At 44.7% G+C, this 15,494-nt stretch overlaps 1 protein-coding gene across 1 annotated transcript in view; it reads left to right on the plus strand.

The window, feature by feature from the left end:
• The window catches only part of DGKI (diacylglycerol kinase iota), a 146,632-nt gene that overhangs the window by 9,016 nt on the left and 122,122 nt on the right, over positions 1-15,494 (plus strand). The window contains exons 4-7 of the mRNA XM_088652247.1: positions 1,532-1,588; positions 4,518-4,583; positions 9,426-9,497; positions 10,296-10,412. Coding sequence (XP_088508373.1) covers positions 1,532-1,588; positions 4,518-4,583; positions 9,426-9,497; positions 10,296-10,412 — 312 coding nt within the window. The remainder of the gene's footprint in view (positions 1-1,531; positions 1,589-4,517; positions 4,584-9,425; positions 9,498-10,295; positions 10,413-15,494) is intronic.

A 15,494-nucleotide genomic window follows, 5' to 3' on the forward strand; every position in this document is an offset into this window, starting at 1 on the left:
CTCTGAGCGCCCTTAACAGACTACAGCTCCCAGAATTCTTTGGGGGAAGCCATGACTGTTTAAAGTGGTATGACAATGCTTTAAATGTATGATGTGAATGTGGCCCTAGAATGTGGCCCCTAGCATAAATCAAAATTGGTGGATATGTGTGTAATATCAAAATACACATGGCTTCTTTTTTCTATTACTGTGCAGAGCAGGGGAACCATTAGAGGGTAGCAGAGCAGGAGGTTCTAAAATGAAATGCTGGTTGAATTTTATTGCTGGCCTTTACTGGGAATTATATGTACTGATGACATCTAGCAGAAAGCCACATGCCGCCAGACACAAAAGATTCTGAAATAGCCAGGTTAGTTAGTTTATAAAGGAAAGAACTCCAAGGTCATTCCGGCATATAAATCTGCCTCAAACTTTATCTTGTGGCAGTGGCTAATCCATTGCTTGGCTCAATGCCCAGCACCTAGGATGAATTTTAAACAATATGATTACAATTTAGATAGCTTTCCTATCTTGGCAAGATCTATAGAAGGGTCAAAAGCTTAATGGTAGCATTTGAGGCAGCTTAACAGCCTGGAGTGGGGCGAGCTGACATGCATTCTCCAGGCCATATGTAGGTCAAGAGTCCTTGTATATTTTGCTTGGTCACCGAATCTCAACTTAAGAAGCAAACAAGCAAGCAAAAGTGACTCTCTAGGCTTCAGGGTTGCAGAAACAGGGTTAGACTCAGACTTTGCTGCCGTGGGCTGGGATGTCACACAGGATGAACAATTGAAGGTGGAGAGACTGTGTCCTTCCAGGTGTCATAGAATTATAGAGTTGGAAGGGACCTTGAGGATCATCTAGTCCAACCCCTGCAATGTCATTGGACTCCAACTCCCATCAGCCCCAGCCAGCATGACCAGTGGTCAGAGATGATGGGAGTTGTACAACAACTCTGATTTGCAATATCTAGTTCTGGCTTTGGTGTCATAAGCGATGTACAACATATTCATATCGTAATAGAGGTCCCCACATAATAGAGGCCTCTATTACGATATGCATATGTTGTACATATGCCATTCAACGTGGACCAATACTGAGTCTGTACTATACTGAGCCTGGAACTATAGAAACATAGGAAGTGGCCTAGGAAAGGGAGACCACCGGTCCACCTCACTCAGTACTGTCTACAATATCTGGAAGAGGTTCTCAAGCAGGCACCCCCAAACTGCGGCCCTCCAGATGTTTTGGCCTACAACTCCCATGATCCCTAGCTAACAGGACCAGTGGTCGGGGAAGATGGGAATTGTAGTCCAAAACATCTGGAGGGCTGAAGTTTGGGGATGCCTGTAAATCTAAAGGATTTCAGGCAGCCCTACCGGATGATGTCACTAGGGATCAAACCTAGGACTTTCTGCATTCAAAGTGGACGCTCTACAACTAAGTTACAGCCCTTTACCAGCCCTTTTGGGTGCTTGGGAGGGGTGGCCTGTTTCATCATGGGGATAGGCCTGCCATTATTACTCCTGTCTGCTTGCTTCCCACCTGGCAGATTAACTTTCGTTGCAAGCCAACTTTCCGAGAAGGCGGCTCTAGATCTCCCAGAGAGGTGAGTGGTTTGTGAACGTTACCTATGAGTCTCTTTGCAGGATTGTGGCCCATAAGCAGCTGCTCCATTCTTTTTTTTGGGGGGGGGGGATACTTTCAGATCCAGTGGAGCTTTGGAAACTGCTCCTCTACTTTTCAGTTTTTCCTGGTGCAATCTGCCAGGCTGCAAACCAGAGAGTGTTCATATGCCATTAAATCCTAAAAACAGCAGGCAAGCACTGCCTTCCGCCTCCCTGGTTCTGCTGTGCATCCTCCCCTTCATCTCTTGTGACATGCAGGAGTTTAGGAGTGCCACATGGGAGGTGGAGATATTTTGTGGGGCTGAAGAAAGGAGACAGGGGAAGCACAGCAGAAAAATAAATACAAAATGTCAAAGGTGCATGTGACATGGTTCAAATGGGCTTCTTCAGGGCCCCCTGGACAACTTTAAAAGGCTGTTTTGCTTGCTGTCTGGGAGAAGTCTTCGACCTCGATTTGATTTTGGTTTACTGTATTATAGTTTAGTTTATTGTCACGGTTCTCGACCAGCATACACATATATACATAAAACAATCTAAAATATAAGCAATAAATATAAACCATAAACCATTTTTAAAATTATTAGATAAAAGAAGGTATCGCTACTTGGGAGGGTACAACAAATATATTTCTCTGCCACTTTTCATTCGAATGAACCCCAAAGCAGCTTACGAACAACAAATAATAATGATATAATAAAACATAATAGAGCATCACAAATACAGCGCAAATCATACAGAATAATTAACAAGTCATCAGTGAAACGGTTACAATGTGTAAAAAAACACTGTTAACAAAGCAACAACTGAATAATAAGCCAAACAGTGGCTTTAAAGCAGAAGTCATTATATGATTAACAAATCAATGCAGCATTTATAATCTATAAAACAAAATAAAAAACATGAAGACAATAGCAACCAAAAAATAAACTAAGCACTGTTAAGCTAATACCCAAACACTCTCCACATCTCCTTGACACGTAACTTTCATTTTATTTGGCTCATTAAAATATGCATACACATAATGCCCATGGCAACAACTCCCTCTTTGAAGGTTCCTCAGGCTGCAGGTGGAGCAGCACAGGTGAGAAACCAACCATGCCCTGATGGCAAACAGTGTCTCCTTCCCCTCGCAGTTCTTCCTATGGAAACAGCTCACTTATGAAGGCTTCTACGGCTGGAGGGTAAAGCAACGCAGGTGGAAAAAGTCATTGCCTGCTGGCCAACACAGCATTTCTCTCCCCTCATCAGATAATGTCCCAAATTCAAGGCAATGCCTTGAAGAAGCTGCTTCAGTTGTCCCCTGGGGAGGGGAGAAGAAGACCACGGGATCACAGAGTTTCACGAGCACTCTCCAGCATGCGAAATTCAGCACAGAATACTAGATCTGTTGTGTATCATTTGCTCCTGATACGTGCTTCACGAGAAACTGCGCTCATTCTGAAAAGAAAACCGCATTGCAGATTGATTGACAGCAGCATGTTGAGGATGTGTGTAAATGATTATGGATTGAGAAAAGCTACATTTTTGTGCTTCAGATCGCTTAGTGCATATGTAGTCTTAGAGCTCATCCACAATTCCATTTGCCTATCTGCTTTCTCCCAGGAAAACCCGCAGTTGACCATTGAATTGGAGCAAACATTGATTTGGTTTCCTGCAGTTTGCCGGTCATTTCGATTTAGTGCTAAAGTGTGCGTTCTCTAGGGGAAAGTGGTGAGACAATGGCAAGACCACTTGGGACTCATGTTTTCTAGGCATGGGACAAGCAGGAGTGTGGACGAGCCCTCAGTGTCCCAAAGGAACAGGAGTCCAGCCCTGCTCCTGCAAGGCCTATAGAGCAGTTCACACACAGGTCTGCTGGATCACACACCTTATAATAATCTGATCCAATGCGACAAAGTCATTATAAAAACATAACTTCAAAATAATCAACTTAAATCAAGTAAAGTAATATTCAACAGTATATTAGAATATAATAGTACACAATAAAATTATCCCACAAAATATCTGTAAATAATAGACAGAAATTTGCTCTTAACAGTTACAATAAATGATTGCTAAACTATAACCAACAGAAATAACAGCAAATCACAATGCATAAAAAAACCAACCACACTGCATGTAAAACCATGTGAAAGAATCAAACTGTAACTGCCTTGGTTGCACTAGTCGATGATCTCCGGAGGGCTAGGGACCAAGATGAAAGCTGTTTCCTGGTCCTGCTGGATGTCTCAGCGGCCTTTGACACCATCAACCATGACATCCTTCTGGACCATCTAGAGGAGTTGGGAGCTGGGGGGGGGCACTGTTATACAGTGGTTCTGCTCCTTCCTCCTGGGCCATGTCCAGAAAGTGGTTTTGAGGGATGAGTGTTCAGACCCCAGGGCTCTCGCTTGTGGGGTGCCTCGGGACTCCGTACTCTCCCAAATGCTTTTTAATATCTATATGAGGTCGCTGGGAGAGATCATCAGGGGGTTTGGGATGATACCAGCTCTATCTCTTCTTCAAATCAGAACTAGTGAAGTTAGTGAAGGTCCTGCGTGAGTGTCTGGAGGCAGTTGGAGAATGGATATAAATAATAAAATTATTATTATAATAAATGGGGGGCACACACAACTTAATTTTTAAAAAAAATGGGATGTGGAGGAATACTGCTTTGAATACCAAAAGCCAAAGTTTTCCTAAATGCCTTTTTTATTTTCTGTTATGGAACATCTCTCTCTTATGTGTGCTTCAGAACAGCTGACAGCTCCTATCCCTTCCTTTCTGAATTGCCTCCCAGCAATGCCAGCGGCAATCTCTAGACTGCCATATGTGAATGGTGGCTTTGGAATGCAAAGTTCTGCACCGGATGCTGGGCTGTGTTTTCTTTTATTAATTTTATTCCTTGCTTCCGCTGCCTCCCCCCTGCAGAACTTTGTCCGACATCACTGGGTGCACAGGCGGCGGCAGGAGGGGAAGTGCAAGCAGTGTGGAAAGGTAAGGCTAATGTCGGGACCAGCGCAATTCATGTTGCTGCTTGAAGATGAATCCTGCCTGCCACCAGACACCCCAGAGTCCATATACATAGGCCGATCAGATTGGCAATTTATTTTATTTACCCAAAATAAATAAATCTATGCACCAACATCTCTGGGTGACAGATTCATTTTAAGCAGGTGCCGAAATGTCAGTACTGTAGGTGCCTACCTGATGTTCACTGGAAGGTGCTACCACACTAAAATGTACCAATCTTGATGGACAAAAGCTGAACCTTGGGAGCATGTGAAGCTAAGGCAGGCACCCCCAAACTTTGGCCCTCCAGATATTTTGGACTACAGTTCCCATCTTCCCCAACCACTGGTCCTCTTAGCTAGGGATCATGGGAGTTGTAGGCCAAAACATCTGGAGGGCCGCAGTTTGGGGATGCCTGAGCTAAGGTGTCTCTCCTTAGGATTGAAGTGACTGAGGAGGGGGTATATAAGGTAAGGCATTCCCAGAAATAACTTGGTCCCCAGCTGTTCAGGGCCTTATAGCAAGACCTTGAACTTGTCCCCGTAACATATTGCCTGTGGAATCTTATTCCTTAGTGAACCTGAGGGCAGCAAGCAAGTTTGTAGGGTGTATGACAGGCCTGGGGCACATAGCTGTGGACTCTGATGGAGAGAAGCGGCTTAGGAAAAACAGCTGAGGTGTTTTCTGCTGTTCTCCTCAGTTTCTTCCACCTGAGGCAATTGCCTCACTCTGTCCAATGACAGGACCTCCCCTGACTAATATCTACAGCATTTAAAGCTTTGCGTATCATTTACTCCAGGCATTCCCAAACTGCGGCCCTCCAGATGTTTTGGCCTACAACTCCCATGATCCCTAGCTAACAGGACCAGTGGTCAGGGATGACGGGAATTGTAGTCCAAAACATCTGGAGGGCTGAAGTTTGGGGATGGCTGATTTATTCATTCAGTTCTCTAGTTGGCCACCCTCCTTGACACAACATCAATTCATTTTAAGGATTAGAGCTTCTCCCTTGTTCTTTTCCTTTATGGTTCCATGGACTTGCTCTGCCATATTCCACTCCCCCCTCCAGTTTTTTTAAAAACAAAATTGATTTCAGAATGGAAGCATGTAACATTTGCTGTAGCTTCCAACGCCTTTAGTTCATTTCCACCATATATAGTTTCTATTTTGCCCTTCATTGTCAGGGGATCTCAGGGTGTGTTAAATAGTAAGACACACACATACACCAGCCTTCCCCCCAACCTGGTGCTCTTCGAGTGTTTTGGATACGATTCCAGAGCACAAGAGGCTGAGTTCCCGCCTCCGGCTCATTTAAAAGAAGGGAAGCCCCGCCTCCCGGCCGACCCTATTGGTCGGCCCGGGTATGACAGAGGCGGGGACTCCAATCTTGCGAGGGGGCTGAGCACTCAGCCCCTATCGCGAGAGTTCGCTCAGGCCACGCCCACAACACCACCTCTGTGAGATGCGGAAGTGGCTTTCCCAACATCCCTGGCCATGGGCAATGATGGCTAGGGTTTTGGGGGTTGATGGGAGATGTAGTCTGAAACATCCAAAGAGTGCCAGGTTGGGGTAAGACTATTCTAGGGGATATGAATAGACTGGGGGAAGAGTTGGCCCCTTCTTTACACACACATGCATGCATTGTGCCTGCTTGAAACACGTGAAAAGGGCATGCACATGATTGCACCGCTATGCACCAAGATCCCTGGATTTACTCTAAATCCTAGCTTCATCTGCGCTGGCTGGGACTGACAGGTTTTGTAGTCCAAAGCACCATCTTAGGGAAGCACACAGTACAATCATTTGGTAGAGCATTAGCAAACATGAAATAGCACAGAAGATAATAAGTCTGATTGCACAGTGTTCTGATTTTATGCACTGGCAATGCAGGAAGGGCCTTGCAGACTCAAATCTCAAGATTATGAGAGACTTATGTGGTTTGAGAGCTGGAAGTCTTAATAAAGCCTTCAGCGCCTCGAGCAATTAAACAATATGATATTCAAAATTGTTATCAATTTGGGGCTTTTCAAATCTGCTTAAATGCCCAGCTCATCTTTCCTTGTTCATTACAGCCCCGTTTCTCAAGTTTAGTGAATTAGGAAAAAAAATCAATTTGCAAGAACCGCAGAAAAGAATCAGAGTCCCATTATCTCCAAGTAGCATCTCTGCCTCTCGGATCACCCAGTCCTCTCAGCCTGTTTTGAATTAATACTTTTCTGCGAAGCAAGATAATTTCACCATCTTTCTTATTCTTTCTCCTCCACTTGAAAAAATACCCCAATAATCTATCTCTTTATCTTTCTACGTGCACCAGTTATAAAGTTCCTGCAGTTTTTGAAGCCTGGCTCTTCACTGCATCCCTAAGAAACAATTTCCTATTATATATGTGTGTGTCAGGCAGGAGTTTGGTAAAGGCAGGAGGTACGGTATTCAGATGCTGTTGAAACGGGGATAAGAAACCTCCAGTCAGTGGGCCACTTTGCCAAGGCCTTGCCCCTCTCTCTTCCACCTAGTGCCATATATTATGTCAGGTACGGGGCAAGTAAGAATGTGGCTGGGCCCAAGGGGTGGGAGTAGGAGGCGCTGTCAATCAAGTCCCGCGCACAGTGCTTTGCATGCAACGGCATTGAGTCTACGTGGGCAAAGCGGGTCACCTGACATCTGATGCCAGGTGATTGACAGATGGGAGGCTTTATCCAGTGGCCAAAATATTCCCGCATGGATGGGGCAGATAAGGCTCCAGTCCAGTAGCCAGATCCAGTTCCCCACACCTGTGTTAAAAAATGGGGAGGATTTGGGCAGAGGCTGTAGCTGGGTTCCAGAGAACATGCTGTGCGCATGTACCTGAAGCATGAAGGCCCAGTATACCTGAAGGAGTGTCTCCTCCTCCATCGTTCTGCCCAGACACTGAGGTCCAGCGCCAAGGGCCTTCTGGCGGTTCCCTCACTGAGAGAAGCAAAGCTACAGGGAACCAGGCAGAGGGCCTTCTTGGTAGTGGCACCCACCCTGTGGAACGCCCTCCCATCAGATGTTAAAGAGATAAATAACTACCTGACATTTAGAAGACATCTGAAGGCAGCCCTGTTCAGGGAAGTTTTTAATGTGTGACATTTAAGTGTATTTTGGATTTTTGTTGGAAGCCGCCCAGAGTGGCTGGGGAAACCCAGCCAGATCGGTGGGGTACAAATAATATATTATTATTATTATTATTTATTTATTTATTTATTTATTTATTTATTTATTTAAACAAGGTCCAAGTTTTGATTATTGTTGCTTGCAAATAAAGCAGGTCCTCTGGTTAAAGAGGGCAAAATACTTGGACATTTGCCTGCGTCCCCAAACCAACAAGCGACCCTCTGTGCTCACGGTCTTACCATTTTACAGTGTTATCTTCCATAGACCTAGACAAACTTCAGAAAAGGGCAACCAGAATGATTAATGGGATGGAGAGACTCCCCCTGAGGAAAGGTTGCAGAGTTTGAAAATAATGTTTTATTGATTTTCACAATTGAATTCCACATTTAATCACAATAGTACTTCCCCCTCCCATGCCCAAATTCACAAATATCTTTTTCAAAACCTTGTCTTTGAGGTTCTTTAGACCTCATGACTTCCCTCCATTCCCTCTTCTTGGTTCTTTATATAGACAAAATTTGAGTTTGAGACTTTTAAGTTTAGAGAAAAGGCAAGAGGTGACATGTTGTAAACGTATGCATGACATGGAGAAAGTGGACAGAGAAATGCTTTTCTCCCTCTCTCAAAGCACTAGGGCTCGTGTGCATCCCATGTTGGTGAATATTGTAAGATTCAAGACAGATGAAAGAATGCACTTCACACAGCGCATAGTTAAAGTATGGAACTTGCTTCCACAGGATGCAGCGATGGCCAACAACTTGGATGACTTTAAAAGAGGATTAGACAAATTCATGGAGGAGAAGGCCGTCAGTTGCTGTTAGCTGCGATGGCTAGGCCCTGCTTCCAAGGTTGGAGGCTGTGATGCCTCTGAATACCAGAAGGGGAAAGTGCAGTTGTGCTTGGGTCCTACTTGTGGGTTTCCCATAGGCACCTGGTTGGCCACTGTGAGAAAAGGATGCTTGACTTGATGGACCGTTGGCCTGATCCAGCAGGTCTCTTCTTACATTCTTATTTCTGCTTTGCACAAAGTATGCAAGGAGTTCAGATGCAGCCAAAAAGAATTCTACGTTTGCACGCCCCACTTCTCCAAGGTCAGGGGAGATGACTGTGTATGCCCCTATTTTCCGTCAAAAAACCCTGAAGGCATCAGGGCTTAGAAGAAACAGTACTAGAGATTGGACATCTAGACTTAAGTCTCATTAACGTCATGGGTGAACGGAGCATTGGATGAAGTTTCCCCAGAAATGGATTCTCTTATGCCTCCGTTGCACCATTCAAAAAGCATGTGAAGTACACAGGGCCGGTCCACTCATAAGGCGAGCTGAGGCAAGTACCTCAGGCAGCAGGTTCCACAGGGATAGCAGATCTGGCCCTCAGGAAATGCCTTGCCTGCTGCTGTTGCAGCCGCCGCGATGGCAGCAACAGCTGTGATGTGCTCCTGGGAGGCCAGATCTGCTGTCTCCTTGGCAGCCCCTCCTATTTTATCTGCCCCTTGGTGGTCCTACCACAATTTAATCAAGGTCTGGTTAACAAAAGAGGAAGATACTCCCCTGTAGTCTCACTTGTAAGGAAAATAAAATGTTACCATGCAATGTAGTACACACCAAACATTTTTTTTGGGGGGGGGGGCAGGACAGCTGTGCAATGTGATTGTTAGGTGATGAATGTGATAAACTCACCTTGTCGTTACAGGGCTTTCAGCAAAAATTCTCCTTCCACAGTAAAGAGATTGTGGCCATCAGCTGTTCCTGGTGCAAGCAGGCAGTAAGTGACTTTTGCACAGTGAACTGTGTGAGTGCTTGTGACCGTCTCGCCAGCATGGCTTGGACGGTTCTGCTTTGATTGCATAGGCAGCATCTCTAATAAGAAAAGATCCTGCGGGCAGGCTCTACCTTGCTTATTTTTTATTTTCCCACTCAGCCCTCCTTAAAATGCCCAAGTATCTGTACTGTGAGAGGTGGACATGCTGCATTCCTCTCCCACAAACATACTGAAGAACGTCTCCTTTTTCTTGAACTCGTGGCACTAATAGGGCATTATTTTTCCTTTTATTTCCTTCCTTTGGTCCATTAAGATGATTGTTTATTGATACAGCGTACCAAAAAAATCTGGCAAGAGAGTCAGGGAAGGGGAAATGTAAAATACTGAGCATACCCAGAAGAGCATAAAAGCATTCATTTAAAGAAAAAGCACCTCGTTTTCATAGGTGTCCCCCCCCTCCCGCCAGGTATATATTGCTTTGCAATTCCTGTGCTTAGTGGTTCCCGAGCCAAGCGGCTGGCAGATCCTCTTGCGCAGCAGTTCCCAAGTGCCTGGCAGCCAGCTAGTTGTCAGGTGTGTTGGAAGCCCTGTGCAAGGGACCTGGACAGGTACCAATCATCTAATGTCATGGTGGTGTCAGATGCCTGTCCCACCTGACTGTGAAAATTGGCTTGTGGGGATGGAGAGATGAGGATCTGGCCTGCTGGGTCCGAAAGATTTCTCAGCCCCATTTTACAACATAATTTTCTCTTTCACACCTGTCTCCCTGTTTCATTGGTGCCTCTCTTTTCCTCTCTCAAGTTCCACAACAAGGTCACCTGCTTCATGCTGCAGCACATCGAAGAGCCATGTTCCCTCGGAGCTCATGCGGCTGTTATCGTACCTCCCACCTGGATCATTAAGGTGAAGAAACCTCAGGTAACTGCATGCCAATGTCTGTTTTGACACTGCTGGTTGACTCGCTTGGCTTAAACACCTGATGGTTTGCCAGACGGGCATGCTTCACTTCCTTTCGTCCACAAACCCACCACCTTCTGCACTCATAAGTGTTATAAACCATTATCCGGCCTTTCCAGTTACTCCTTGGGGAGGATTCCTTCACCATATTGTTTTGGATTGTGGAGAACCAGAATACTAGGCTTCGTGGGGCCATTGTTGGAAGCAATATTGGAATTCTTCTATCCTTCTTCCCTGTCTGAATGTAGCTGAGGGGGTGATGAACCTCCAGCCCATGGGCTGAATTAGTACCACCAGCCCCCCCCCAATTTGGCCATTGAAGCTGTTTTGGCCAAGCCACACCCTCTTGCCTTACACCTGCCCTTCTCAGAGCTAGGACAGGTTAAGATGCAGCTGGCCAGTGGGTGGTGGCAAGCCTAATATTAATAAAAAAAATGGGGGTAATCTGTGACTTCATTGTGGCATCAGGTGATTGACGTGAGTGTGGCTCCACCCACGTGTCATATTTGGACCAGGGTGTGTTTTGGGAGAGATAAGGAAGGATCCAGTTTCCTGCTCCTGGAATAGAGTTAGAGTTGCCGGATTACAACCTGGAGATACTGCCTGTACCTTTAAAGATTCTGAGGCAGTTGGTTCAGGGCTGCATCTATGTAGGACTGGACCAAGGACTTTTGCCGTCTGAGGCAAAGAATGAGATGGCTGCCTGCTGCCCATTCATCTGGCAAGACTAGGAGTTGAACCTGGTGATAGAACAGCACCCTCTAGCTTAGGGGGCACAGGGCAGGCCATGTAGCACACTCAACCCTACCCTCCAACACCTCACCATCGCTTCCTGCCCCAAAGCATATACCACCTGAGGCAGCTCCTCACTCTGCCTAATGGTAGGGCTGACCCTGTCCCTACTCTGTCCCTTCATTGGTACCTCCATTCATGGTCTCCTCTACTATCTGGTGGGTATTTTTGAATGCTTAAGCATTTAGTTCTCTCTGGAAAGTGAGGGATGTTTTCCCCTCCCCCTCCCCTGGTAACTTGTGTATATACATTTGGAAATGGCACTGTTGATTGTCAAGGGAAAGATGGTTTGGTATACTTTGACCTGAAGAAATTGGGGTGAGATCCAATGTAGTACGAGTGGGCTTCTGCTTGCAAAATGGGGCTTCTCCTTCCTCTCCTCCCCTTCTGCATGCCTACAAAATCAGCTCCAGGGGGTTGGGCGGCGACCACCTGGAACATACTTTGAGGACATTTGAAACGGGGACAGTAGAGGTTGGAGAAAATAAACCAGAAGTACCATTGCGCAAGCAGATTCCGTTACACAAGATGGAGGACATATTGGATGTCTCTGCTAGTTTACTCTCTTTAGCGCAGTCTTCTGTGTACACGAGGTCATACATGACCCAACACAGGAACATTATTAAGTCTTCTTCTGATCTTTAACTTTTTAATCTGAAAAGCAAAGAAAAAAATAACCACCGGCTATGATTGACTTCCTGTGCCTGATGAGATTTGGAACACAGACCATTTGGCACTGGGGGATAAAAGGTGGGTGGTCGTCATGAAATGGACTTTTAACAATGGAGTCTCTTTTAAAGCAACCATCCTGGCCTGCCTTGGCAGTGTTGCCCCACCTTGAATATAACCAAAGAAGTAGAACATTTGCAGTGGATGGTTGGCCATGAGAAGAGTAGTTTTAAAATGATGTTCATGAAACAGAAATGAAATGTTTGTCAAAGTCATTGTGACCACTAGATTTCTATTAGAAAGGGAAATTGGTCCTCTAACTTGCTTCAGCTTTACAACCCCACTATAAATGATTACCTTGGCCTAGGATGGTCTTATTTTATTTTTTTGAAATTTGTTTTATCCTCCCTCTCCCCCCCCCTCTCTTTGGTAAAATTGATTGATTAAATAAATGTGCTTTTTATTGCTGTAAGCTTTTTTTGGACTGGCTTTGCCCAGAAAAACAGCATACACGTGTCTACTAAAATAAAATAAATATGCATGCCAATACATTTCAACCTTTGCCTAAAGGGGGGGGGGAGTGATTCTTTGGCTTGTGTGGGTAATTATCTACACATGCCAAGTAATCACTTCCCCCCTTTTTATCTCCTATGCAAAGAGATTTGCACCTTTGGCATGCAGGGTTTTTAAATTATTATTTTCTGATTCTTCCAGGCAATGCATAAATAATAGTTATGACACATGCTCTTGGGTTAAATCAGGCCTCTCAAATACAACATTTCCTTCCAGCCTTTCTGTTATGGTATTTCTTTCTGTTAAATTCAGAGGCCTTTCCCATAAATTGTGATTAAAATATTAAGGAATTCTGAGATAGAAAAACATGGGCACATGAATCCATTTGTTCTATGTATGCTTATGGATTTGCAAAGATGTACACACACAGATGTACACACACACATTAGTGTGAAAGAGGACTGTGTTCCAGCAGACAAGATGCTCCTGAAATTATGCTATTGTCAGGGAGCCAGGCCTGACTAGTGAAAAAAATATAATATGTGTCTCGGAGAGAAGGGGAAGGAAGCAGTACATAGACAGATCCCAGGTAGTCTGAATAATGAGTACACAATCTGCATGTTCCATTTTCTTCTGAGTAATGAATGCACATCTTATAGTTTTAAGAACACATGATATGAAAAAATCAGATTTTAAGTGGCATCCAGTTAGCCTGACCTAGAGAGTAACAGTGCTTCTGGCAAGGTTTGTGTGACCTAGAAAAGCAAAATTTTAGCTTTTCTTTGCAATTTTCATAATCTTTCTTACCTAGCATGACTTATAAGCCATAGATTTCTGAGATATTTAGAGCAACTAAATATTTCACCTACAAGGGTTGAGAGAAGCAGGGTGTATGCTTCTTTCTTTGGCGATCACTCATTGCGTGGAGATGGATGAGGCTGAGCCTTGCTCACTTCCATACTTGGTTTTTTACAAATAAAATTTGTCTAGGTACTTAGCTTTGCTGCATTTTCATTGGTAAGAAATTGGGTTAAACCCAAATTCATGACTTGGGTTTTGTAATGGCAATATTTGGGGAAAATAAGACATGTTTACAATATCCATAATTTTCTGTGCATTTCTTTTGCACATTTCCCTCAAGTGAAACAAGCACAGGAAACAAAATTAAAAAAATTCCTTCCAGTAGCACCTTAGAGACCAGCTAAGTTTGTCATTGGTACCTATGTATCTGAAGAAGTGTGCATGCACACGGAAGCTCATACCAATGACAAACTTAGTTGGTCTCTAAGGTGTTACTGGAAGGAATTTTTTATATTTTGTTTCGACTACGGCAGACCAACACGGCTACCTACCTGTAACTAGAAGCATAGGAAAATCACCATTGAGTGTTTTCATCCTGAAATCCACCTGCAATGCAATGTTAATCTATTACAGTGTCACAAGAGCACGGGACATGCGGGAGGAGGAGAGGCGGGGAAAGCCCATTGCTGTAGCTAAGACTGTATGTGCTGCCTCCCACTGTCAGAGCTCCTTAGTTTAATCCCACCCAATACATTTCCACCATAGGCGGGAAGCTTCTGATTAGGTGACTTATGTGGCTTTCCAATCTGCTGACCAGGGGAAGCTTCAAGACCCTCACTTTTCTTTCTTATGATTACCTTTGAACTGGACTCTAGCCAGCCAGCTCTTCAGATACAGGAATCCCTTCCAACAGAGGGTTGTCTTCATATGTATCCCTTCGAATAGAGCAGTAGGCATCAACCTTTCAGTGTGGCAGAGCCACATGGAAAAGAAAGACAAAGGATGAGAGCTCTTGACCAGCAAGGAGCCCTGAGAGAGAGAGAGGAAGAGAATGAAGATTCCCTCCTCCTTCTCCAGGCCATTTTTATTATAATCAGGGTGGCAACCCAGAATTCAAACGCTCCAATAAGATTCTAGTACAGTGAATAATTAACAAAGCTATCCTGAAATCCTACCCCCTTCTCACATTTCCCTGATCAACACTACAAAGCATGTGAACAGGAGCAGAAGCGGGAAATTGTAAAAGCAGTAAAACACACACAGGAACCTGTGAAAGATAGTAGATCTACATCAAAGGCACTTTGGGAGGATGTTGCCAGAGACGAATGCAGGATGCCCTTTTGGCCAGTTTTTTAGCAAGCATGTGAGACAAATGCTCTAGCCAAATGGCTTGGGCCTGTTTACCACAAACTTTGAATTATTAAACATTGACCATGCTGAAAACCCTGCAGAATTGCATGTCAGAAGCCATGTCTGAAACTGGTTTAGTTAAGAACACCCTATTCAACCAGATTTATTTAATCCAGGAATATCCTGCTCGATTAACCACTGACCAGATTCTTTCATGAATTCCTTTATCAAATCCACAAGGATGCTACATTTCAGATCTGGGGCTCTCCTTCAACCCAAATTTTGCATTTTGGGATCCACATCTTAATCATTGTTATTTTTAACCATATATTTGTATGGTGGCAGTACTGCTGTTGTGACTCTTTTGGATCTCACAGGTAGGTCTCAAATCTTGTCTCACACAGGAAATGGGTAGGCCCTTGCAGCCCTCGTCTGGGAGCTTCCCTTTCTTCTCCCCGTCTCCCGTCCTGCCTGGGAGACCTTCTCTGCCCTGCCTGTCCCACAGGGTCCTTCACCAGCCAGCCGTCACCTTCATGCAATCCTTTCATTGACCCAGAGTAGAGGACATCTTGAAGGGGGAAAGAGAGAGAAGGAAATGGAAGCAAAGGAGCGAGAGAAAAAGTGACATCACACGAGGCTTCTTTGGAAGGGAGTGTACAGTGAAGTGGGAGTGGCGTAGCTTGGAAAGGAATGAATAAGTACACCAATAAATCCCATGAGGCTTAGCTCGTTTTATCTTGTTCTGCTTCACCTTTTTACACAGATGGTCTCCACATTAGGAGACGAACCTGATTGGGCGGGAGACTGGAGCCCCGGAAGGAAAACGGGCGTCTCCTACCTGAATTGGGAGGGTTGGCAGGTACAACATGTGCTGTTATGTGAGTCTATGGGAGCATCTAGTATTCTTCTCCCTCGCAG

This window comes from Zootoca vivipara, chromosome 9 (assembly GCF_965207765.1).
Source record: "Zootoca vivipara chromosome 9, rZooViv2.hap1.1, whole genome shotgun sequence".
NCBI classification, from domain to species: domain Eukaryota; kingdom Metazoa; phylum Chordata; class Lepidosauria; order Squamata; family Lacertidae; genus Zootoca; species Zootoca vivipara.